General features: G+C 39.7%; 1 protein-coding gene across 1 annotated transcript in view; it reads left to right on the top strand.

The window, feature by feature from the left end:
* The window catches only part of KIAA0319L (KIAA0319 like), a 58,710-nt gene that overhangs the window by 10,248 nt on the left and 23,837 nt on the right, over positions 1-24,625 (top strand). The window contains exons 3-9 of the mRNA XM_015824153.1: positions 9,284-9,981; positions 16,506-16,779; positions 17,659-17,760; positions 18,018-18,115; positions 19,151-19,238; positions 21,307-21,399; positions 24,383-24,515. Of these exons, the coding sequence (XP_015679639.1) occupies positions 9,284-9,981; positions 16,506-16,779; positions 17,659-17,760; positions 18,018-18,115; positions 19,151-19,238; positions 21,307-21,399; positions 24,383-24,515 (1,486 nt within the window). The remainder of the gene's footprint in view (positions 1-9,283; positions 9,982-16,505; positions 16,780-17,658; positions 17,761-18,017; positions 18,116-19,150; positions 19,239-21,306; positions 21,400-24,382; positions 24,516-24,625) is intronic.

The following is a 24,625-nucleotide window of genomic DNA, read 5'->3' as shown; positions in this document are numbered from 1 at the left end:
GTAGAGGTGTATATCATAATTATAATTGAAAATGAGTAAGAAGCCTCTGATAGGTAGTATACATTTGTGTGCAGGTTGTGCATTCATACTGGCAGATGAGGCTCTTATGTAGACCTCAGTGCTTAAAAGATTATGTAGACCTTAGTGCTTAAAGGTATCTCTCCTTTAAGGGCTATGTTAAAGCTGTCATGTAATCTGTAGAGATTTTGTGATGTAACTCTTTAATAGACAAGCTTACTTCCTGCTTGGTGATTATTCAGGAAGGCTAACATGCTATTATGTGATCACAGCATATTAAAGCAAGCAAAACTGCTTTAGTTTGAGAAGCTTCTAAAGCATATTGAGAGTTTATATAAGAAATTAAATACTACCGTATTATAGTTCAAGCATAAGGCTTGAAAATCAGTCACTTCACTGGTGGAGTAATAAGATATAGTTGAACATTAATTCACAGAGTCCTTTACACCAGTCATCCCATCCTGATGATCTCATCTATGCAGACTTCAACTGTATAAATGTGTTAACTTTGCTTCTGGTGCTTATTAAGCACCTTTTTCAGGGAAGGTTGCCAAGACCAGAGAAAATTTCAGAAATTTGTTTTATAATATGGCTTTATTATTTGTAGCTTAGTATGTTGTTTCAGCCAAAACAAAACAGAAAAAAAAATACTCTGATGTGGCCAAATAGTTAAAAAGTTAAGATGTTGGAATAGGGGCAGAGAAACTCAGGTTGAAGTCCAGCTTTAGGTACAGAAGCCAGCTGGGTGATCTTGGGCCAGCCATTTACTCTCATCCCTAATCAGCATCAACTCTGGAACAAGCCAGGTGAAAAACAACCCCCTTGTTGCTTCATGCATTGATAAATTTCAATGCAAGAGCACAGTGCAAAACAAACTGGAATTTAGTGAGACAAATGCTAGCATAAGCACAACAGATAATGGCCACAAACCGAAAACTTTAAAATTAAGTATTTTAAATATGAGGCAGCTGGCAAGAAAATATAATTAGGAATATTTTGCTTTGCCCAACTATATTCAGAAGTTAAATGCTCTTCCTTTCATTTCCTCCCTACCGTTCCTTTTTCAAGCTGGCAAGAATATTGTGTCCTCTTTTTAATTACACTGTAATGAATTGTTAGGGTGCTTGACAGATTAATCAATGCAATTGGCAAATACAACATCTTGTAAGAATTTAAATTGTTCTTTGCTGCAAGTTAGATTTGCCCCAATGTGTGCTGGGGCCCTGGTGTGAGAGATCTCTAAAGAGCTTTTGCAATAAATTCTGGCTGTCAGTTCCCCCAATGTTAAGAGCACTCATTTGTTGTAGTTCTGCTGTTGTCTTTTAGGTGAATTTTGAAGACTGACTGATTTCCTCCCTCCCTCCCTCCCTCCCTCCTTCCTTCCTAGTTTTGAAAAGGTTATGACCAACTGAATAATAATAACAAATTTAAACACACTATAGCATACTATAGTCAAATGCTTTTCATTACTTTTTTTCATCCTTAAAATAGTTCTATAAGATACGGATTTGGCATTTTTGTCTGCCTATCAAGTCCTTCCCACAGACAGATAACCATTCCCAATGACCTGGAGTAGACAGATGTTGATGTATAAGGTGTTAGAGTTATTGTCACAGAATGTAAGCTGTTCCAAGAAAAACTGCCTTTTGCAATTGACTGATGGTGAATTTGTCAATGCCGATGGTGTTCAAATGGTGCTCCGTCTGTTTTGACACTTCTTACCATTGGTTCTATTCGCAAAGGAAGCAAAGTTGTTCTATTTCTATTTGCAGATCTTTGCATTTCGTTATCTTCTTCAGTTCTTTCTCTTCTATTTTGCTTTCTCCAAGTACTGCCATGTCCACTATCCAAATTTTTATGTCTGTCTTATCAACAGTTGTTAAGTCTGGGCTGTTGTGCAGCAGGTGCCTGTTTGTTAGAATTCCAAGTCCCAGAGCACTTTCACTTCTTCATTTTCTATTACTTTCTGTTTTACGGTGATAATAGCCAGTTTGGTGTAATGGTTAAACCACCAGGCTGTAGTCCCACATTAGGCATGAAAGCCAGCTGGGTGATTTTTCGGTCACGCTCTCTCAGCCAATTTCACCTGAAAGGGTTGTTGTTATGGAGAAAATGGGAGGATGAAGCATTAGGTATTAGGAGTCCTTGATTGTGCAATGGTTAGAATGCAGTATTGCAGGCTAATTCTGCCTACTGCCAGGAGTTCGATCCTGACTGGCTCAAGGTTGACTCAGACTTCCATCCTTCCAAGGTTGGTAAAATGAGAATCCAGATTGTTGGGGGCAATATGGTGACTCTGTAAACCACTTAGAGAAGGCTGTAAAGCATTATGAAGCTGTACATGAGTCTTACGTGCTATTGCTATATTAGTCACTTTGATTTATCAAATGGTGGGATATAAATGAAATAGATATTCTTAAGTGTTGCAATGAGGATAAAAGGGGATACTGAAATGTTCTCCCAGGGCCACCTTAATGGAAGTGACATTTGATACAAGAACTTCCCAGTTTATGACAATGGCATATTTGAGATTAAGAAAAAAAAACCATAAGCATAGAAACTGCGCCCTTCTATTTAATATTTGCCTTTCTATTTTTGCTTTTCATTTTGATGCAGTCAAAATCTTCTGGTGAAATAATTAGCACAACACTGAAAACTGCAGGAAAAATCCATAATGCTTATTTCTGTAGCAAAGAAGCAAAATGCATAGACTAGATGTATCCAGTATCTGCAACTATTCTTCATATGTTTTATTCTCCAGCCCCCTAATCACCTTTGTTGCTGTTCTTTGCACTCTTTCCAGAGTCTTATTTCCAGACTCCAGAAATTACTTATTTGAGAAACTGCAAGGTAGTGGGGGCACCTGAAAAAAAGAGCTGGAGAACTGGTGCAGTGAATGGGCCACACAACCTCATAAGAGAGGCTGGAGGTTTACTAGCTCAAACAATGGAGGTACTGCCACATACGCTGATAAGAGTAATAACTCTATATATTGTCTGAAGAAGAATCCAACAAAAAGGCCAGTTAATGAAAGCGACAACCAGAAAAAACAGTACAGTAAAATATTCTGTATTTCTGGAACTCAGCACAGCTCTGAGGCCCTCAGAGAATTAACTGCCTCTGAGTTTTCAGGGAAAGGAAGATAGGCTTGGCTGAAGATGCGCCAGGATAATGTATCCCTGAAAGACAGAGGAGATGCAGCGTATTCTGTAAGAAAATAAGGAGAAGAGCTGTGGAACAAACATGTCTGATAACTCACGCCAAAAGCTTGGGTCAGGAATATAACAGGATAATTTCAAGATTTATAAAATCCACTATCAATGATCAGTTCTAAGTAATAGATGTGATATCAGTGATACTTCCAGAGCAGGTACATTGTTATCGCTGTAGATTTAGAAGCTCTATGAAGAATACTCAACCAGGAGGTTCAATTACTGTTCTTATTCAACTTTCTGGGCCATAGCAGAGAATTGGGAAACAGCAGAAGTATGGAGCAGGTAAAAGACTAAAACTATTCAAATGATGTTAGTGGAAGATGATTGACTTCTGGACTGTAGTCCAAAGGATTTCCGATGTGGTGGAATCTCTAGCTAGAGAGGGAGGACGTCCTTAGAGTCCACACATCACAGAAAGCATCAGCATGGCAGGTTTACCCTGAAGCCTTATCTGATTGTTCCCAAGAGAATGCAGACAGTCTGGCGAGATTCTTGTAAATGGACATTGCAACCATAAAGTGATAACTTTTGATCATCTCACATTCTGGTTCTGGTTCCTTGAGCCTGACACCTGATGGACTGCTAGTACAAAATGAGCTCCATTTCACAGGACTGATAAAAATCAAGAGGGCATTAAACTGAATTCTGTGGTGTTATGAAAAAGAAAATAGTGATGTAAGGAACTCGGATAAAGCTTTACACTCTATAGAGGAAAGTGGGTATGCTTTTTTTTTTTTTTTTAAATGACCTACTTAACTCAGTAAAAGAAATCAGGAATAACATTGACTCACAAGCTTCACACCTTTGTTTTCTGTACATTCGGAATACACGAAATAAGCAGGATGAGCTTAAACTCCCGAGTACAGGAAAGCAAATATGATTTCACAGCAATGAAAGCGCTTGTTTAATACGGCAGTTGGCGGATACAGCTGTTAAAAAGAACAAAAGCAATGGAGGTGAAATTGCACTGTGCATTAAAATATCCATGCTTCCCCAAAGAATCAATGAATGAACTTGCTAAAATGTATAAATCACTGTATTAAAATATGTGGCTGTTGTTATCGACTATTGCTTGCACAACCGGGATGAAGGATGCTTTCCAAACTAAATCTTTCAAGGAGACATGAAGCAGTGCTGATGGGGAATTTTTATTACCCTGGTAGCATTAGAGAAAACTATACAGACCTGCCGCAGACAGACCTTCTAGAAAATTCATTATATACTGCCAACATTTATAGGCTGCCCACTGATCCAGTTCCTGACTTGTAACTTCCTTCTATGCATTTTATTCATTAGGGAAGATTTAACTGAGGAAAAGTTGCATGAACATTAGAGAATATTGTTTATGTAGCACTGGAATGTTCGAATTTCAAATAAAGCCAAATATAATTTAGTATATCATTTGAACAGGAAATCCTTAAGCCCAATTCCACTGTGGCAAAAACAGGGATGGGGTGGGTGGGTGGCGAGTGGGTGGAGGAAATATAGATCAATGAAAAATTTAGCACTGATCTGCAGATAAAAGAGTTAGTTACATGCAGGAAGTAGAAGCATGACAGATGAAGATATCCTGAATTGTAGAGAAGGTGCTACAAAAGCCAGAATGCAGAATCAGCTGAGTTTAACAAAGGAGGGGAAAAACAACCAAAATACCTTTGTGTTCAAAATTTTATGGAAGTGGAAGAGAAAGGAGCATATACCAGCTGCTTAGTGAAAGTGGAAAAATGCTAAAAGATAAGAAAGAAAAAGTGGAACTGCTCAACTCCTCTTCTTGCTTGTTTTTCTAGAAGAGGTTATGTAATTGTAAAAAACAGGATTAAGGGCCAGATCCTTAGTTGAGACTAACAGAATCCTTGTTAGAGTATATCTATTTCCTTTGGGTTCAAATCTCCAGGGCCTAATTAACTAATTTAATAATCGAGAGGGAGTAAAAAACTTGCCAAACTTTTATATATGTTATCCTTTGAGTAATTCTGGAAAACAGTATCAGGGGACTACGAAAAGACAAATATTATCTGTATCTTGGAAGGAAAATCCCAAGAACTATATACCAGGCACTAGAAACAATGCATTAATTACCAGAAATCAGCTTGCATTTGTCAAGACAAAATCTTATAAGGCTAACACCTTTTGGGGGGTTAGTTATTGTAATGCCATAGATGTAATACAATTTAGATTTCAGTTTGACAAAGTATCTTATGACTTTCTGATTAGTAAGCTAATTAATTCGGCACGATGTGTCATGACATTTGGATACATGCCAGCTCAAAATTCATATTGCTTGTTTTTTTCTTCAATAGTCTTATATATTGTAATAGCATAGTTATATATTCTGCATAGAATATTAAGTACTAAAATGTAATACCAAGTTTCACGGTCCAGCATGCAAGAGCATGGATGTTTGTCAGGAAAATAAGTGGCTCTGGTTGATTATACAAATGCCACATGATGCTGGGAAACAGTGAGGTCACTTTAAGTCAAGTATTTGTGGATGAAGATGTGAAGCACTTTTGCTGTTTTACTTTTTCATCAGTTTATATTCAAATATGCACAGAGAGGAGCTTTTCTCCCATCTTTTCAGCTCAAAGGAGATACATCCAATATTGTCTCTTGAGGATAGTGTTGCAAAAACTCTTGGTGTTATTTGTGATAAAATGGAAGCACAGTAGAAAAGGACTCTTGCCAATAGATTAAGTTGGTGAGGTAGAAAACGTTACAGCACTGTCACTCCACAGGGTTGGGAACAACAGATCAGTTCTCTTGAGAAATCAGATATTCCTTTCCATCAAATTATTTGACTGTGCACTTACGGAAACAGGGAAACAGACCTACATTTGTTTATTAATGTCCATCTAATTCCTCATTCTTCTAGAGTTCAGAAATATGGGCCCTGTTAATTACATATTGCACGTGTTGTTGTATTATTATGATGCTGAATCATTATCTGATTACCAGATTGTGGTAGTGCAGTCAGAATCCTAAAAGCAGTTGAATATAGGTGAATTAGTTGTTAGTATTTCTGACCTGGGACAAAATGACCTTTTAATCATTGTCTATACCAGGGCTTTTCAACCAGTGGTACGGGTACCACCTGTGGTACATTGGTACCGGGCAGGTGGTACACGACCATCCTAGAAAAGTGGTAGCAGGGGAGGGGAATGAGCTGAACCAGTGGCAGCACCGCACAAGCCTGAGCGAGAGATGGCTGGAGTTGCAGGGCTGTCAGGGCTCAGTGGAAGCACTAGGATCAGTGCCGCTTTTCAGCTGATCGGTGCTTCTTCGGGGCTGTCGGGGCTCAGTGGAAGCACCAGGATCAGCGCCAGGCTCCAGCTGGAGCTCAGTGCTGATCCTGGTGCTTCTGCTGAGCCCAGAAGAAGCGCCGATCAGCTGGAATGTTGCAGCATCTCCAGGGCCTTGTGATTTACATTCAGATGCTTGGCAACTGATTCATATTTATGACGGTCACAGTGTCCCAGGGTCATGTGAAGTGACCAAAACCTGCTGCAACCACCCAACAGATGGGGGGAATAAAAACCAAATACCACCCCACCCCACCCCCACTGCCAATCCTCAACAGAAATGCTCACAACAATGAAAACCTTGGACAGGAGGAAGAGCGCGGCCCAGCAGGCAGGCAGGTGTCTTGCTCGGCTGTGGCTTGGGGGGCACTTTTTTCAGTGCCATTGTAACTTCGAACAGTCACTAAGCGAACTGTTGTAAGTCGAGGACTACCTGTACTTCATCACTTGTTTCCTTTTTTTTTGGGTCATCAAGTTTTTGACACCTTGTGAGACGACTGGTGGTACTCGGATGTTGCCATATCCTAAAAGTGGTAGAATGGGTGAAAAGCCTGAAAAGCCCTGGTCTAGACTCTAGAGGTCTTGCGAAAAACACCTGCTGTAGCATGAAGATGAGGAGCCTTCTGATCGAGCCTGGATTAGAATTTCAAAACAGCCCTGTTTAGTCAGAGTTCCCTAGATAACTTGCCTTTCTTTCTACTTATCATTGAACATCATGAAGCACAATGAAATGCCACCATTGATTCATATTGAAGAGTAGGAGGATTATGTTTAGTTTTTATCCTTGGATTCTAGTCCTCTTAATATCCTGGCGCAGTGAGAAAAAGCAATATTCTGTCAAATAAATATGCTGTAGTTACTGAATCTAAAATATGCATGTGTGAGCTCATCATTTTTTAATGTGACGAGGAAAAAGAACCATATTTTTGTCACTGATACAAAATCCTAATCAATGAAGAGATGTTTTATTTGTCACTAAATAGACGGAATTTATCACCTCACAGAAAAATGGCAGCGGCAACATTTTTTGGTTCAGAAAGGAACTAATTATAATTCTAGTGATATATTGCTGTTATTGAAAGTTTTATTTTGGAACTAAATAAGCTTATACACCTCAGTAGATTTGCAGTAATTAGTGTAATACATTTGACAACATTTTCGTGTCTTACAGCAAGCACGAGGTACGTTGAGAGACAGTTTGTTGCAGCTTCAGGAATATAGCTAGCGAATAAACTTTCTGGAACATTTTTTTTCTATTGGAAAAGTTCAATTAGGCAAGATTGATTTATTGATTATTTATTTATTTGACAGATAAGGTAGCCCAGACTTCATAACAAAGTATTAGATTTGGGGCAGCAGACTTGTTAGTGGGTGTTGGTGTTCTTGACTCCATAATAGCATGTTCAAGAATAGTTCTGCCTTTTCTTTGTTATCTTTTAGCATTTTGCCATTTTTCATTGAGCAGCTGGTATTCTGCTTCCTTTCTCTCCCTCTTGTTTTAAACATAAACATTTCAATATAAGAGAGTATATTTGGTATAGTGTTAAATTGCTGGCCTCAAAATGAGAAGGCTGTGAGTTTTAGGTCTCCCTTAGGCATGAAACCAATTGGGCGACTGGGCCAGTCACCTCTCGGCCCAACCCAACTCACAGGGTTGCTGTTGTGGGAAAAGTAGGAGGCAGGTGTACCAGGTATGTTCTCCACCTTGAGTTGACCAAAATATATATTAAAAGGTGGGATAAAAATATAATAATAATAATAATAATAATAATAATAATAATAATAATAATAATAATAATAATAATAATAATAATAATAATAATAATAATAAAGTTGGAAGGGACCTCGGAGGTCATCTAGTCCAACCCCCTGCTCTGGCAGGAAACCCTATACCATTTCGGACAAATGGCTATCCAGTCTCTTAAAAACTTCCAGTGTTGGAGCATTCACCACTTCTGGAGGCAGGTTGTTCCACTGGTTAATTGTTCTCACTGTCAGGAAGTTTCTCCTTAGTTCTAGGTTGCTTCTCTCCTTGATTAATTTTCACCCATTGCTTCTTGTCCTGCCTTCATGCGCTTTGGAAAATAGCTTGACTCCCTCTTTTTGGGGGCAGCCCCTGAGATACTTGAAGGCTTCTATCATGTTCCCCCTCGTCTTTCTCTTCATTAAACTAGACATACCCAATTCCAGCAGCCGTTCCTTATATGCTTTAGCCTCCAGTCCCCTAATCATCTTTGTTGCTCTTCTCTTTCTAGAGTCTCAACATCTTTTTTACATCGTGGTGACCAAAACTGGATGCAGTATTCCAAGTGTGGCCTTACCAAGGCATTGTAAAGTGATATTAATACTTCGTGTGATCTTGATTCTATCCCTCTGTTAATGCAGCCCAGCACTGTGTTGGCTTTTTTGGCAGCTGCAGCACACTGCTGGCTCCTATTTAAGGGATTGTCCACTAGGACTCCGAGATCCCTCTCGCAGTTACTACTATTGAGCAAGGTATCCCCTATACTATACCTGTACATTTGGTTTTTCTTGCCTAAATGTAGAACCTTACTTTTTTCACCATTGATGGCATTGATGGCACCATTGATATAATGATGGCAACAACAACCATGTTTCTGGATAAGAAAAAGGGAACTGATTGATTTTTGTTGTTGCTGTACGGGTGAGAAAACCAACCACTGGTGATCATTTTGCCTTTGTTTTTACTGCTTCTTTAAAATGATTGTAACTTTTCTTCTCTTTGCACAGATGGAAGCTGGAGCAGAAGTGCTTGCCAGTCTGGAAAGCCTTTGGAACAGGGCAGTTTGAGGTCATCAGATGGTGTCCAACTTCAGCTGCTAGAAGGATTGCATTCTATCCACTCTTGTCAAGCTGCTTGTTGTCAAACCCCAGCCTGCGATGCATTTTGGCTCATGGGGACTATCTGCATTCAGGTGAACTGTACCAAGTCTCACAAGTGTCAGGAGATCAGAACTGACACGGCGGAGCCCATCATGGTCTTTGTAACGAAATCTGATCTTGATGTAGATTCCCAATCTGCCAAAGAGAGGCAAGCCCATCTTCCCAAATGGTTGAACTGGAGGGAGAGACATCAGAGTAAGTCAAGGATACAGAGGTCCTTCAAAGAGCTGCCTGCTCATGCATTGCATTTAGGAAAAGTCAGGGGAAATTCTCTAAAGCGAGACGTGGACTCCTCCGTTGGAAGTTCTATAAACCATCCAGTTCCATCAGAAGACTTGGATAGAATACCAACTCACGAGGATCTTAAAGAACCACAGTCTTCAAGATCGGAAGCGGACCTTTCAGGAAACCATAGCAAAGTAGAGAAAACCCTCCTGCCAAATAATAAGGATTCGAAAGAACTGAAACCCCAAAGCCCATCTTCTTCCAACAGTGATAACATTAACAACAGACAGCATGACCTTGATGGGAGTGACTCCTTGGAGGTAAGTGAATCCCTGGAAAAGCAATAATGCTGCTCAATCCAATAGCAGTGCAGAATTTCTATGACCTTGTTCTCTTGTCTCTCTGCCTTGACTGTTACCCAACTAGCTCATTTGACTTTAAAAATTAATCCATATTCTGTTGATCTATCTATGTATAGGGATTGTTTGCTTCTAATAGTAGACTTTTATATTAGAGTAGCATCTGTATTCTTTTAACCCATCAAACCTGGGTAAATCATACATACTTCTATCTAAGCAAATCCTGAAGTAGGGAAGGCTGGGCTGGTTTGACCCAATCGTCTCTCTAAAATTAAGGCTGACCCTAACCCAGACCCTTGGCTACACATTTGCCAGGTTTAGTTTCAACTCTAGGGTAAAGATAAAGTACGGATCAATTTGCAGCCATCGGAATGCTCTCCATTCTCCTCTGCAGCTGCAAGGTTGAGAATAAAGCTTGTTGCTTATCAACAGGTCTCTTCACACAGCAAAAATAGCAAACAGAACTATTAAAAGCTATAAATATGTTTCCATTTGTTTGGCATATTGCTTCATATGTTGCAGATAGTTGTTACTGAAACAGATTGTGTCAAAATATAGCTTTTTATTGTAAATTACGTGTGCAATACTCTTCCATTGTATCGGTATTAACCATTCTATAGTAAAGCTTTCACTAAAAGTTTCCTGAATTGGGAAAGAAATTTACTTTTTGTCAACTTGTGTGGCCTCAATCGGAGGATGACTCTAGATGGCTTATAATAATAATAATAATAATAATAATAATAATAATAATGATGATGATGATGATGATGATGATGATGATGATGATGATGATGATGATGATGATGATGATAAAGTTGGAAGGGACCTTGGAGGTCATCTAGTCCAACCCCCTGTTCAGGCAGAAAACCCTATACCATTTCGGACAAATGGCTGTCCAGTTTCTTCTTAAAAACTTCCAGTGTTGGAGCATTCACCGCTTCTGGAGGCAGGTTGTTCCACTGGTTTATTGTTCTCACTGTCAGGAAGTTTCTCCTTAGTTCTAGGTTGCTTCTCTCCTTGGTTAGTTTCCATCCGTTGCTTCTTGTCCTGCCTTCGGGCGCTCTGAAGAAGAGCTTGACTCCCTCTTCTTTGGGGCAGCCCCTGAGATATTGGAACACTGCTATCATGTCCCCCCTCGTCCTTCTCTTCCTTAAACTAGACATACCCAATTCCAGCAACCGTTCCTTATATGCTTTAGCCTCCAGTCCCCTAATCATCTTTGTTGCTCTCCTCTGTACTCTTTCTAGAGTCTCAACATCTTTTTTACATCGTGGTGACCAAAACTGGATGCAGTATTCCAAGTGTGGCCTTACCAAGGCATTATATCGTAGCATGAAAATATCAGATCAGTAACAGCCAACAACAGACAAAATCAAAACAGTCCACAGCACACTGGGAGACTATTCAAAGATATTCCTTACCAAAAACTCCCTTTGAGGAGCAGACTTCTCCTTCCAACTCCAGGGCATGACAAAAAAGCCAGGTTTTTGCAACTATGGAGAAGTCCAATAGGATCAGAGTCATATCCTGCTTAACCTCACCTATCGCAAAAAGAATGTAATTCATGAAATCTGATATTCCCATATAGCTGGGTGCAGTATTGACAGTCTTTGGTCACATTGCAGCTGTGACAAGAGAACAGGATATAGACCGGAGCCAGAGGACATTTCAGGAAATTTGGAAATGGCCCATTTCATATGGGAAACAGCTACATGGCATTGCTTTGTCTTAGCTGTCCTTGCTATCCCTCTGCTGTCCCTTGACTTTTTAGTCACCTAGGAATTGTTCAGCTTTCTTGTCTTAACAATGCCCTAACTCCTGTCCCTTAAATTATAAACATCTGGCCTCTCACAAGAGTTTGTTACTCTGGGATGACAGAAAGATAACACTATGTTCCCTGTGCTGAATCCTTCCTGACCTGAGCATTAAATACACATTTCAGCTGATTTCAACTTAAGCATACTGCATCCCTTTTTTTTAAACCACATCCCGAATTATCACTTTTCTCTCGATATTCTGATAATGACATTTTGCTGCTATTCCAGCCCATGTTCATAAGATACTCTGGCAAAGATTCATTAATGCCTTTTTAATAGCAAATTTCTATCACTTTTCAAGGAATGCAAGGTTTTCAGAAGCAAAAGCCTTTATAATGTGAAAATGTGGAAATCAGCCTTTCTTATTCTTATGTAAGATTCAATTGTGATCCTGACTTTTCAAGTGTGTTGCAAGTTTGTTGTTTTGTTTCTCAGGGTAACTTAAAAGTGAGGCTTTACAGCACAATGTTCTGCCATTTTTATGTTCTAGGGAAAATTCTCAAATTCATTGCTCCAATAAGCCTGGAAAAAAAGTGTCTTGTGCCGTTAATTAGATCTGTTGCCAGGAGGGAGCATTTTCAGAAGTGATTGAAGGATTATTAAAACCTTTCTGTTCCTGCTTTTCCTCATTGTACTTTACACTGCTGCTGTAGAAGCTGCTGGCCTGAAACTGAGCATCATACCACTGTAGGGGTGGTAGAAAAAGAAATGTAATTCTGAAGAATGGGGGAGAAGAAAATAATACGTATATTTTTAAAAAACCAACGCTATACATATAATAGTAATGTTTTCTGGAGAGCGAATTTGGTATAGTGGAATCAGGCTAGAAACCTGAAGAGTTTTGGTGAGTTCTGATATTGCTCTAGGCACAAAGTCAACTGGGTAAACCTGGGCCAGTCTTTGTCTCTCAGCCCTAGGAAAAAAGCAGTGGCAAACCACTTCTGAAATTTTGCCAATAAAACTCCAAGGGTTTGTCATTTTTAGCTACCAGCATTGATTGATAAATGATTATAGTAATTTAAGTAAGGGCAAATAGTGAATTGAAAGAAATGAAGAAAATTTAAGAATTATTATTCTCTTATCGGTGGAGAGATCCCAAGGACTCCCACAGATACTAATCTTCACATACTGAGCCTAAGAAAAGAGGGAGACCTTTAATATGTGCAGCTAGGTATGCTGATGTTAAAGCTTCTGCCTGGCCTTAATACAACTAATGTCCAAAGTGGTGTAATAAACACATTAGTTTGAGGTGGGAGGCAGAAGGGGTCACATTTCGAGAGATGTGAAAAATCCTTGCAACAGAAACATTTGAGAAAGCAACCTCACTGTATTACAAAAGATAAATTTAGAGTGCAGGAGATTCTGTAGGTATCAGCTTCCTGTTTCACACTACTATTTTTAAAAATATTGTTCTTGCATCGGTTTAATTAACAAAAAAATTAAGTACCTAATAGGATTAATAAAATAAGTCCAAATGTCAGTATGTGAGCTTGACAGTAGAGACCGATTCAACAAGAGAAATGTGAAGCGTAGCTTGCTGATCAAAGTATCTGCTGTTTCACTGCAGGAGGACTGCAGAAACAACCTATTAAAATTCTATGGTTGCTAAGATAGAAAAACATAGCTTTAGCTTTATTCCTAACATTTATTACAGCAGTCACATCTATTCTCCATGGACTAGTTTTTTCCGACTCCATTCATATTGTGGGACAACAAAAACACGTCTATTATATCCTATGTTTTCCTTTTCTATTTCCTAAAAGCCATATTTACACTGCATTTGTCTTTTTCTGGGCACGTTAGGATGTGCATTGAACCTCTGATAATATGACAAAGGACAGGAAACACTGTTCATCCAAAAGATATACTGAGAAATTAAGAGGAAGGGAATCGAGTTTTGCCATTAATGAAATACTGCAATTTGAGAGCTAGAAAAATACAGTTCCTAGAAAATAAACTCTTATAAAAAGTAATATTTCTATTTATTGTACGTTAACTCTGCCTGTGACTTTGTCAGTACAGACAAAGCACTCAATTGCTTTGAAACTCATCAAATTTGGTACTCAATGCATTTTGACGTAAACATTTTGTCCTGGTACTCATTGTTTGGTACTCAACACACAGGCTTGGTGTCAGTTTCCTTGTTACTTTCTACATTATTCCTTATGAGAAAAAACTGTTTGGTACTCATAATTTTTGGTACTCATCGCACCTTCCGGAACCAATTAACAATGAGTACCAAGGTACGACTATATCTAAATCACGGTTGGATAAAACACCCTTTTATTTTGATTCAGAATTTGCTGTTTCTTGAATAATGCTGGTATAGTTTTCAACCCCAAACCCATATAGAAGCAACAGAAGGTTTTTATATCTTGATAAGGAACTACAGAAAAATGGCAAAAAAGCAGTTTGAATATTTAATTCGCCAAATAGACTATTTCTGTCACTAGCCCTGGATCTATATAATAATAATAATAATAATAATAATAATAATAATAATAATAATAATAATAATAATAATAATAATAATAATAATAAAAAACAACAACAACAACAACAATAATAATAATAATAATAGTAAAGTTGGAAGGGACCTTGAAGGTCATCTAGTCCAACCCCCTGCTCAGGCAGGAAACCCTATACCATAGGGTATAGGTGTTTGTTCTCTTGTGTTGACATGCCAGAGATTATCCAACTTGTCCTCCTGGTGCTATTTTCTCTCCCTGCTTTGATGATAGTTTGTGTTGAGGGAAGCAGGTGCAATTCTCACACAATAACAGTTGGAATATATTTCAAAGACAAAGCACTATCAGCACCGTTTCTGATGTCCCAACTAGGAGAAGGTGCATCCTCTTTATAAAAACAGAGAAAATCCTGTTGGGAATTTTTATTATCTGAACTGACTTTTTTTCTAATTCTAACCAAAAGATAACTTTGGTAGAATACTTTTAACTGTTTTATCATCAGTTTGTGGACTTTACGTTCCCCGCGTGATACTAAAGAACTAAAGAGGTTCCCTGACTACCCGTCTTGTCTAACCTCCCTATTTATCGTAGAATCTCTTCAATCTTTGATAAAAACGAGGTCGTAATCAGGCAAGTCTATATTAAAGCTAGTGGTGAATATTATGACCACAATTGAACCCAACATTTCTGTTGCTAAGCGAGACTTTTGTTAAGTGAATTTTGCCCCATTGTGTGACCTTTCTTCTCACAGTTGTTAAGTGAACCACTACAGTTGTTAAGTTAGTAACACAATTGTTAAGTGAATCTGGCTTCCCCATTGACTTTGCTTGTCAGAAGATCGCAAAAGGTGATCAATTTTAATCTTCTAACTTCCCAAGTCACACATTTAATAATAAAAATAACTTACTTCTATCGCAATAACATATGCTGCATTTTTCCTTATAAATATGGTCCAGATCATTGATGTTTCTGGATACTTCAGTTTAAGAATTTGACTGATGCTATATAAAAAGGATCAAGAAAATATGCAATTATACAGATAAGCCCAGTTAAAACTGAAATGTCCGGTTCTTGCTGCTCCAGGCAAGCCGTTGGAATGGGGAAGGTCTGCGAAAGAATTTCCTGATGAAAGAAAGGAAATTGTTTCCATCTGTTCCTTAGATTTGTTTACACCAGTCTGATCAGTTTCTGAGTAAAAGAATATTATATATTACTAAAACAAACCCCTCACTCAAATTCTTGACCATGAAGACGGAAATCCTGCTTCCAAGCAAGATAAATGTTGAGTGAATAGAAAATAAAATGTTATTTGTCATGCTTTAGATAGCTAGCATAATCTCAATACTTCTGCTATCCCAACATTAATTATCATCATCCTAGTGATCCCCATCCTCTAAATTAATGTTTCTCAAACTTTTTTCTCCTATGTCTCCCATCAGGGCCTGGATATGGATATGGATATGGAACATAACTGATGCATTTTCTCATATCAGCAATATAGTATTTGCAATCTAATACACTTAGCTTCTTTTAAGAATCCTAGGGCCTCAATTGAGAACCAGTGCTCTACAGCACTTCAATTTTATGTACCTTACCTGTTGTGTAAGAATCAACAATCACTTGGCCCAACTCTATTTCTTGAAATATGTTGCATCTATGATAATATAACATATACCCAATTTGAATATTCACTCTTAGGCTGGCTGGCAGGTCTTCTAAATAGGATTTCTCAGTGATGATCCTCAGTTTTATAACTCTGTCCTTGAAAATACTCTGTATGCACTGTATACCATATGCTTAAATAATAAGTATTTCTAGCACAAAAGTACAAATATTTCTATAATCCTTGCTATAGTCCTAAAAAATAAAATTCAAATTCTGTTACAACTCCTACAATATACTGTTACAGCTGTACTGTATTCTACATTTAATTTGATTTAATACAAATGTTAGAAATCTGATTTATAAACAAAAAGTTTATTAACTAAGAATATTGAGGAATACTTTTACTTCATAATGGCAGTATTTATCTCTGTAATTCATGAATGGGATATAATTTCTGGGCAGCAGAATGGAGGCAGTCCTCTAAAATAACAACTGAGAATTAAGTTACTTACTAAGAACTGAAACGGTTACTTATTACAAATCGTAATTGATATTTATTCTCACAAACTCTCTGTCTCTCTCATATAAATTCTAGGCCCCTACAGGAGTTTCTACACCATATCCCTCTTCAGCAACCATCGTCCCCAGCCCTGTTGGGAACTCTGAGAAAACCAGACCATCCAACAATGCTTCCATCCAGACCATCTCTTTAGAAAAAGCCATCCCAACTTCTAATAGTCTTCCGGGAAAGGATTTGGGGAAGGTGCAACAGGTGTTCCCTGTTCCAACTGGCACGCCCATCAATGGCAGCGTTACTGCAGTTCTGACCAATCCTGCTATAGTACCTAGTACTCCTGCCCCAACACCAGGTAAGAGCAAACTTTGGCTGAGGAGACGCCATACATCCTCCTTTAAATGTTCTTGACCAGGTTCCAAATTCTGGACTCTCTTTAACACTGATTTTGTCAACAATGCTTGGAAGATAACTTTTTTCCCCTAATACTTTTATAAAAACAATAACTTTTGTTATCTTAGTTCATAAACAGACAAAGCTCTGTTGATACTGTTGTACTAGATCCGAAGACAAATTATTCAGATATTGTATCAGACCTGTGATTAAGGGGGCTTCCGTTTTGATTATTTTCTAGTTTGAGTCTCTACTGACCCAATACGTTTTAAAAATTCTTGTGCACAACTACTATCCTCATTTTAGCCTCCTAAAAAACACTAAATGAAAAAAAAATAAGATTAACTCTTTCTCCACAAATTTATTCAGTATTCAGGCATATGAACGGTGCCCTGGTTTTATTTGCTCTAGTTGTATAAAAGCAGAAAGATATTTTAGGCTCCTTCATAAAACCTAGGCCTGAAGACGGGGAGGAGCGGAACATACATGCCCAAATACCCAATAATTCTTATGTACAACTATGTCTGTTAATCATTTGTTGCAGAAGTCTTCGTTGCATTTCAGATGTCAAAGGGGAAGCAGAGCACTTGTTGGCAGCTCTTTAAAGCAAACAATCCTTTCCCCTTTCTCTTGTGCAGCTGCAAAGGGAAGATAACTAGTCTCAGGGAAAGATGCAGCTGCTTTAAAAAGTTGCCGGTAGGTGCTACATGAGCATCTGTGCGCTCTGAAACATCTGTTTTCCCTTTGAATACAACCTATTGCACATATTATAATGAAACATATAAAATGTGAATTTGTCCCCAGTTCTGCTCGGTGTCTGAACGTTAATTTTCTTCCACAGTTATGAAGAAATTGGCAGTTTCTGCTGGAGACAGTGTCCAGGTGACCCTGCCAAAGAATGAAGTGGAACTGAATGCATATGTCCTACCTCCACCACCTAAAGGTAAAAGCTGAACAGTCCAATTCAGAATTTGGTAGCCCTTGTGAGTTTGTATGGTAAATGCATGTAAGTTCACGATGGAAGATGAAGCTAAGAAGCCTGGCCAAATCTATTTTGGCAATCAGGACTTATTCACATAAATATGGCAGCGTAAAGAAAACCATTGTTCTGCATAAGTCCCACATTGGCATTACATTTTGAATAATTTTTGACATGCAAATTTAAGATCTTTGTCTTAATCTCTGCTCTTCTTCCATTAGGAAGTAGCTATTCCTATGATTGGAGATTGATTACGCACCCAAAGGATTATAGTGGAGAGATGGAAGGACAGCATTCACAGATTCTCAAGTTATCCAAGGTGAGTCTGCCTAGAAAGAATTATGGGTTGAAAGTGTCATTGTACAAGGTTTAGATGGATGTGGCAATAAATAAAAGCATTGCTGTCCAAGTGTTTACCTGATCATACTCGCCCTCTATTGTCCCACTTGCGTTAAATGTATGAAACAGGAATGCAAGAGCAACAGATTTAAGGATCATGAGAATGTAAAAATTCCAGAATGAGGATGCGGTCTAGTTTAACATGCATTACTTTTGTTTCATGTATGTGAAGAATGCTTTTAAACAATAACGTGTTCAGTGGGAGCAGCATATAAAGCAGTTTGAAGCTTTTTGATGTTTTCATCCCGTATTATCTGAACTTTTCCTTGGCTCCTAAAAGTTCCCTAAGCACGTGACAACATCTTTTGGTGACTACAGATCATGGTGGAGGAGTTGTTGAAACTGGTGGAAAGAGAGGGGAACAGTGTTATAAAAAGGCCTGCCTCAAACACACTGCCAATACCGTATTTCCCTGAAAGTAAGGCCTACCCCCCAAAATAAGCCCTAACTTGATTTTTGGGGGTGGGCCTAATATAAGCCCTATGCCTAAAATAAGCCCTAGTTTTGGGGCGAGGCACATACCTAAAAATCAAGCTAGGATGGGAGTGGGGAGGTGGATCTGCCCCACATGCCCCACACCTGCTTACCTTGCAGCCAGGCCTCTCCTCGCTGGCCCACTTCTTCTCTGGCATCTTCTGCAGCCAGGCCTGCATTTCTCAGTTACAGGCCTTTTTCAGAAAGGCCTGACTGTGAAATGCAGGCCAGAATGCAGCTGCTCCTTTGGCCCCAGAAGAAGTGGACCTGCTGGGCGGGGTTGTCGCTGCCGGAGGTGAATAAGACATCCCCCAAAAATAAGACCTGGTGCCTCTTTTGGAGGCAAAAAAATAAAATAAAATAAGACCCGGTCTTATTTTCAGGGAAACACGGGTATCCTTTATGATGGATTTTTTTTTAAACATAATCATGTTAGTCTTGTCTTTTTTCCTTAACAATCCCTGCTCATTTTGTTTGGCAGCTCACAGTTGGCCTATATGAATTCAACGTGATAGTAGATGGTGATAATGCACACGGAGAAGGGATGGTGAATGTGACGGTTAAACCAGGTATGCTCAGGGATTGCATCAATCTCCTCCTCTCCTGCATTGTCTTCCCAGGGGTTATTCTTATAGTTTCCTGTCTTTGTAAACATTTGAAAAGCAAGTAGGTGGCCCAAATCATCGCTGGCCTGAATATGTTCTAAGCAAAACGTTTGACTCAGTTTTGAGAGAGGAAAAGGAGTGTGTCATTATCACATTCCTTTCACCTCTTTTCCCTTTCTGTGCTTTGTGTGAACAGCAGCAGTGCTCCTGTTGGTGGTAGTTATATAATTTCTTTGGCAATGCTTCTTTGTGAGGTGAGATCATACCCAGGGACCTATTTGAGCATGAATAATAAATACAAACCACTTTCTGCCTCTCTGAAAAAACTATCAGCTTGTCTTGAACTGCAGTTGCTCTCGTGGGCTTATCCAGCGATGTAATTCTTTGAAAAGAGACAGGCTAAATCTTGACGAGGCAAGTTATAGTCAGCCACCACTTTCAGAACACAAAACTCACATTATACCGGATTTAGTGCCCTTTGGGACAAAACACACAACTCTGAGATCTTATTATGACCAGTATCTAATCATTCTGTGTCCTGATTCCTTTAGGGGTCCTTATTCCCTTCCTTTGCATGTACTCAAGAGAATCTCTCTCCTGGGATTGGTTCCATCTGTCTGATGAAGTGGGCTTGATGCATGAAGCTTATGTGAAAATGAACTAGCTAGGATACCACAGGATGGTTTTTTGTTTTTTTTTACCAGCAGTCTAATAAGGCTGCCTGCTTCTGGAAGTGTTTACTGTTTTCCACTAATTATTTTAAGTTAGGTAATACAGCATTGATTAAATGGTGTTGCCTTGGTTATGAGCTGCAGGAGCTCTACAGAGCTTTTCTTCTGCCTTGTTATTTTAAATGCTCCCTATTATCCATCAGAATGCTTGCATGGCTCTACTTGCAAAAGATGATTCTTTCTATGTGGGCAACCAGAGCGGATATCTCTAATGAATTGCAGCGGGCAGTTGATATTGCTAATCCAGAATTTAGGACTACTATGTTCAAATTATCCATGTCCCTATTTTGTACTTAGAAACTAATTTAACATCTGGATACTACAAATATGAATATGAGGGCATATTAAATATATGCAGCAAATTGAGGACTCTCTTGCCTCCCTGTCCACTCTTTGAAGAATGTTAGAAGCTTCGTCCAGAGGCTGGAGAGAATTCTTACTGTTGTAATACTGTCCTAACTTAATGGCAGGACTGTTCGTTGTTGTTAGTTGCGAAGTCGTGTCCAACCCATCGCGACCCCATGGACAATGTTCCTCCAGGCCTTCCTGTCCTCTACCATCTTCTGGAGTCCACTTAAGCTCACGCCTACTGCTTCAGTGACTCCATCCAGCCCCCTCCTTCTCTGTCGTCCCCTTCTTCTCTTGCCCTCCATCTTTCCCAGCATCAGGCTCTTCTCCAGTGAGTCCTTCCTTCTCATTAGGTGGCCAAAGTACTTGAGTTTCAACTTCAGGATCTGGCCTTCTAAAGAGCAGTCGGGGTTGATCTCCTCTAGGACTGACCAGTTTGATCGCCTTGCAGTCCAGGGGACTGTTCACCTCACCACAAAAATGCAAGAGCAGTGGAAAAAAGGCTGTGATTTCAGCTAGTTGTATAGAAAGTGGATTTCCAATTTGCAAACAAGAGGATTTAATAAGTAATAACTTAATCCTTACAATGGTGGTAAATAAGAGGATTTTGAAGCTGAAAAGTTGCTATAGCCACTAAATGAATTTACATTTTACAAAACTTTCTAGATAATTCGGACTCTTTAATAGATTCTTTGATTAATCCTTACAACAGCCTTTAAAGATAGAATAGCACATGGCACAGTGGATAGGAAAGGGTCTTCAAGCTCCAGGGGGTTCATCTTAAGGTAGTCTAGCAAGCACAATCTCGAAACAACATTGGGGTTTTTGTGGTTCTTATTTCTACTAACTGTGCTGCAATTGAATGAAGTGGATTTCTAAAGGAGCTGGCACGTGCCACGAGTATCTTGTCATTTGTTCCTAGGGAAACTGTCATGTTTCTTTTGTCACCGCAGAGCCTCGAGTAAATCAGCCCCCCGTGGCCATTGTGTCACCCCAGTTCCTGGAGATCTCTCTTCCAACCACCTCAACAGTCATTGACGGCAGCCGTAAGTACTCAAATGTCAGGCCCTGGCAACCAAAGACACTCATGGATAGGTATTTACTTTATTGTCTACCACCTACAGTATCTTATAGGAATCTTCCCCCGACTGCTTGCCTTTCCCCGGGAACGACAAGTTAAGACTTCGTGGATCTTGAGGGAGCTCAACCTTAGGCCACTTGCGGTTGTGCAATGACTCCAAGCTAGGCCCTTGCTTGACCCCTCCTTACAGCCTAACTGGCAGTTTCCCAACACGAACGCAATCATTGCCGTCTGCTCCTGAAATCATCAGAAAAGCTAGGGGACGGCAACGATCATTCCTTAAGAAGAAAGGGGCATGGCAGAGGTGTGTATCCCTTGGAGCACTTCAAGTGTTACTCACGTCTTGACTTCCTCAGACTTCCGATCTACAAGCCCTCAGTGCCAAATGCGTAGATTTAATATCTGAAAGACTCAAGGCTTTATGCTACTTTCGCACAAAAACATTTAAGCACCGCTTTTCAATGTCCCAGCTCTGGTCCTAAACATCACGCTGCCATATTTTCAGGAAGAGATTCCGACACCTGTTCAGAAAATCAGCTCTACTTTCCCTTTCCCTTTTCAATAACAAAGAAAGCCGTCATAAAGGATTTCTCTACTGCATTCAGGCTGCAAATGATGAGGACATAAAACACCATCAGCTTGTATGTTATCTCTTCCTACTAAATTGCTTTAATTTTTCGAAGTATTTCATGCCAGCCTTCTATACTCTTGCCTCCCCCGAGTACAGGTAGTTCTCAATTTGCCACCATTCATTTAGCAATTAGTCAAAGTTACAAAGGCATTGAAAAAAGTGACTTAGACTTTTTTCCTTGCACTTACATTCACTGCAGCATCCCCGTGATCCAAATTCAGGCGCTCGGCCCCTGGCATATATTTACATCGGTTGCAGCATCCCAGGATCGTATGATCGCCATTTGCGACCTTCCCAGAGGGCTTCTGATAAGCAAATTCAGTGGAAATGGGTGGTCTTGAATGTGGTCATAAGTCAAGGACAACCTGTATATTGGGACCGAATCTACTTGCCTTTTCAATCAGCTCAGCCAAAAGAATTCTGGAGACCGTATCAAAGGTGCTTTTTTTTTCCCTTCAAAAGGCAACTGGATTGTTTTTTTCTTGAGGAAGAGGAAGAGGAGGAGGAGGAGGAGGAGGAGGAGGAGGAGGAGGAGGAGGAGGAGGAAGAATAATAATAATAATAATAATAATAATAATAATAATAATAATAATAATAATAATAATAATAATAATAATAATAATAATAATAATAATAATAATAATAATAATAATGAACTGCCCCCAGAGATCAGGGTGATCCCTGATCTCCCTTCCTTCCGCCGAGCCCTTAAGACATGGTTGTTCCAGCTTGCGGGACTGGCCTAGGGGATTTTAGAGGGGGTTTTAATTATATTTTAATTGGATTAGATTTAAATATTTCCCTTTTAATTAATTTTAAATTTGTATTGTAATTCTTGTATTTTTATCCGATTGTTAGCCGCCCTGAGTCCGTAAGGAGAAGGGCGGGATATAAATGTAATAAAATAAAATAAAATAAAATAAATAAAAGAAGAAAAGAAGAAGAAGAAGAAGAAGAAGAAGAAGAAGAAGAAGAAGAAGAAGAAGAAGAAGAAGAAGAAGAAGAAGAAGAAGAAGAAGAAGAAGAAGAAGAAGAAGAAGAAGAAGAAGAAGAAGAAGAAGAAGAAGAAGAAGAAGAAGAAGAAGAAGAAGAAGAAGAAGAAGAANGCAACCCTTGCTGCAGTTCCAAGAAAATTCCACAACCAGTTGCACCCTGTGATCCTGAGGGCACAGACACACCCCCAAGTGGCCTCCTCACACAGCTCTCAGAGAGAGTGCTAACGATCAGGTGACTGCAAAGAAATACAATTTTTCCATACTCCCCCCCCCATCCTATCAGCACCTGTCCTTCCATCCCTCACCATCCAGTTTCAACTGTCAGTACCTATCCTTCCATCCCCCCTGCCCATCTGAACTGATGAAGCTTCTTGGATGAGAAGTGAAATATTTTCTTCTTCCTCAAGGAAAAAACAGTCCAGTTGCCTTTGGAAAAGAAAAGAAGAAAAAAAAGCACTTTTGAGACAACTATGACTTGGATGACTGAGAATCTCCACAGATAATTCTGGAGAGTGCTTCCTCAGCGCTTCCAAAGGACTTCCAAAGGCCATCGGTTTCGGGGAAGACGGCTTTACAAACCTGTAGCCTGTTAGGCAGGTTGGCTAGAATTACGTCTGGGCCCTCCAGGGTTTCATCTTCAGTTGTTTCTTGCCCTGCTTGTGACATTCTGGAGATTGAAACTGGAATCAAATATATCTATAATGCAGCTTCTGTCCGTGGGCTCTTGATCATCCGCTGCAAATTTAATGGTTGCTATAGCATCAATTCTTGGGAAATAATAATTAAATGTTGTGGCTTGTGAAAGGGTCTATAACAGTGATGGCGAACCTTTTAGAGACCGAGTGCCCCAAAACAGCCTCGCCCCTGCCCTGTCCCCACCTCTCCCGCCCGCAGGGCCACCCACCGCTTCCGCGACCCACCACAGCAGATCGCCCACGCGGCCCAGCAGCGTCATGGCCATGCCCTCTGTCCGCGCCCCGCAGCATCATCTGCACGCGATGGGGCGCAAGGGCGGAGTGTTGTGCCCGGCTGCCATGTCCTTGGCTGTGCTGCTCTGCGCAGGCTGCGCCTGGGGTGACTCTCCTCCAGGGGGGCTGCTGGTAAGGAGGGGGGTGGCGGGGCTGGGGTGACGGCGTGCGTGCCAACAGAGAGGGCTCTGAGTGCCACCTCTGGCACGCGTGCCATAGGTTCGCCACCACTGGTCTATAACTACGCATCAGCTTTGGACTAATTTTTTAAGTAGATTTGACTACTTTATTGCATGTTTATTGAGAAAATGGCTTGTAAAATAAGACACACATTATCTGTGTTCACTGGATCAGAAAGTACTGATGATGACAAAATAGTCAGCTACCACTGGGAAGAACTAAAGGGGCCACTTCGAGAAGAGAAGGTCTCTGCTGATACAGATATTCTGGAACTGACCAACCTGGTACCAGGAAATTACACGTTCCGGTAAGCCAAGAGATCCTGTTTCTGATTGTGAGTCCAAAATACAGCGTTACTTTAGATTATATAATAAGCTTAGCAACTAAATTAGTTCCAAGAACAGCAACGCTGTTTTA

This window comes from Protobothrops mucrosquamatus, unplaced genomic scaffold (genome assembly GCF_001527695.2).
Source record: "Protobothrops mucrosquamatus isolate PMUCROS unplaced genomic scaffold, P.Mucros_1.0 scaffold2140, whole genome shotgun sequence".
Classification (NCBI taxonomy): Eukaryota; Metazoa; Chordata; class Lepidosauria; order Squamata; family Viperidae; genus Protobothrops; species Protobothrops mucrosquamatus.
Note: the sequence above shows the minus strand (reverse complement) of the source record. Positions and strands in the feature narration are given on the sequence as shown.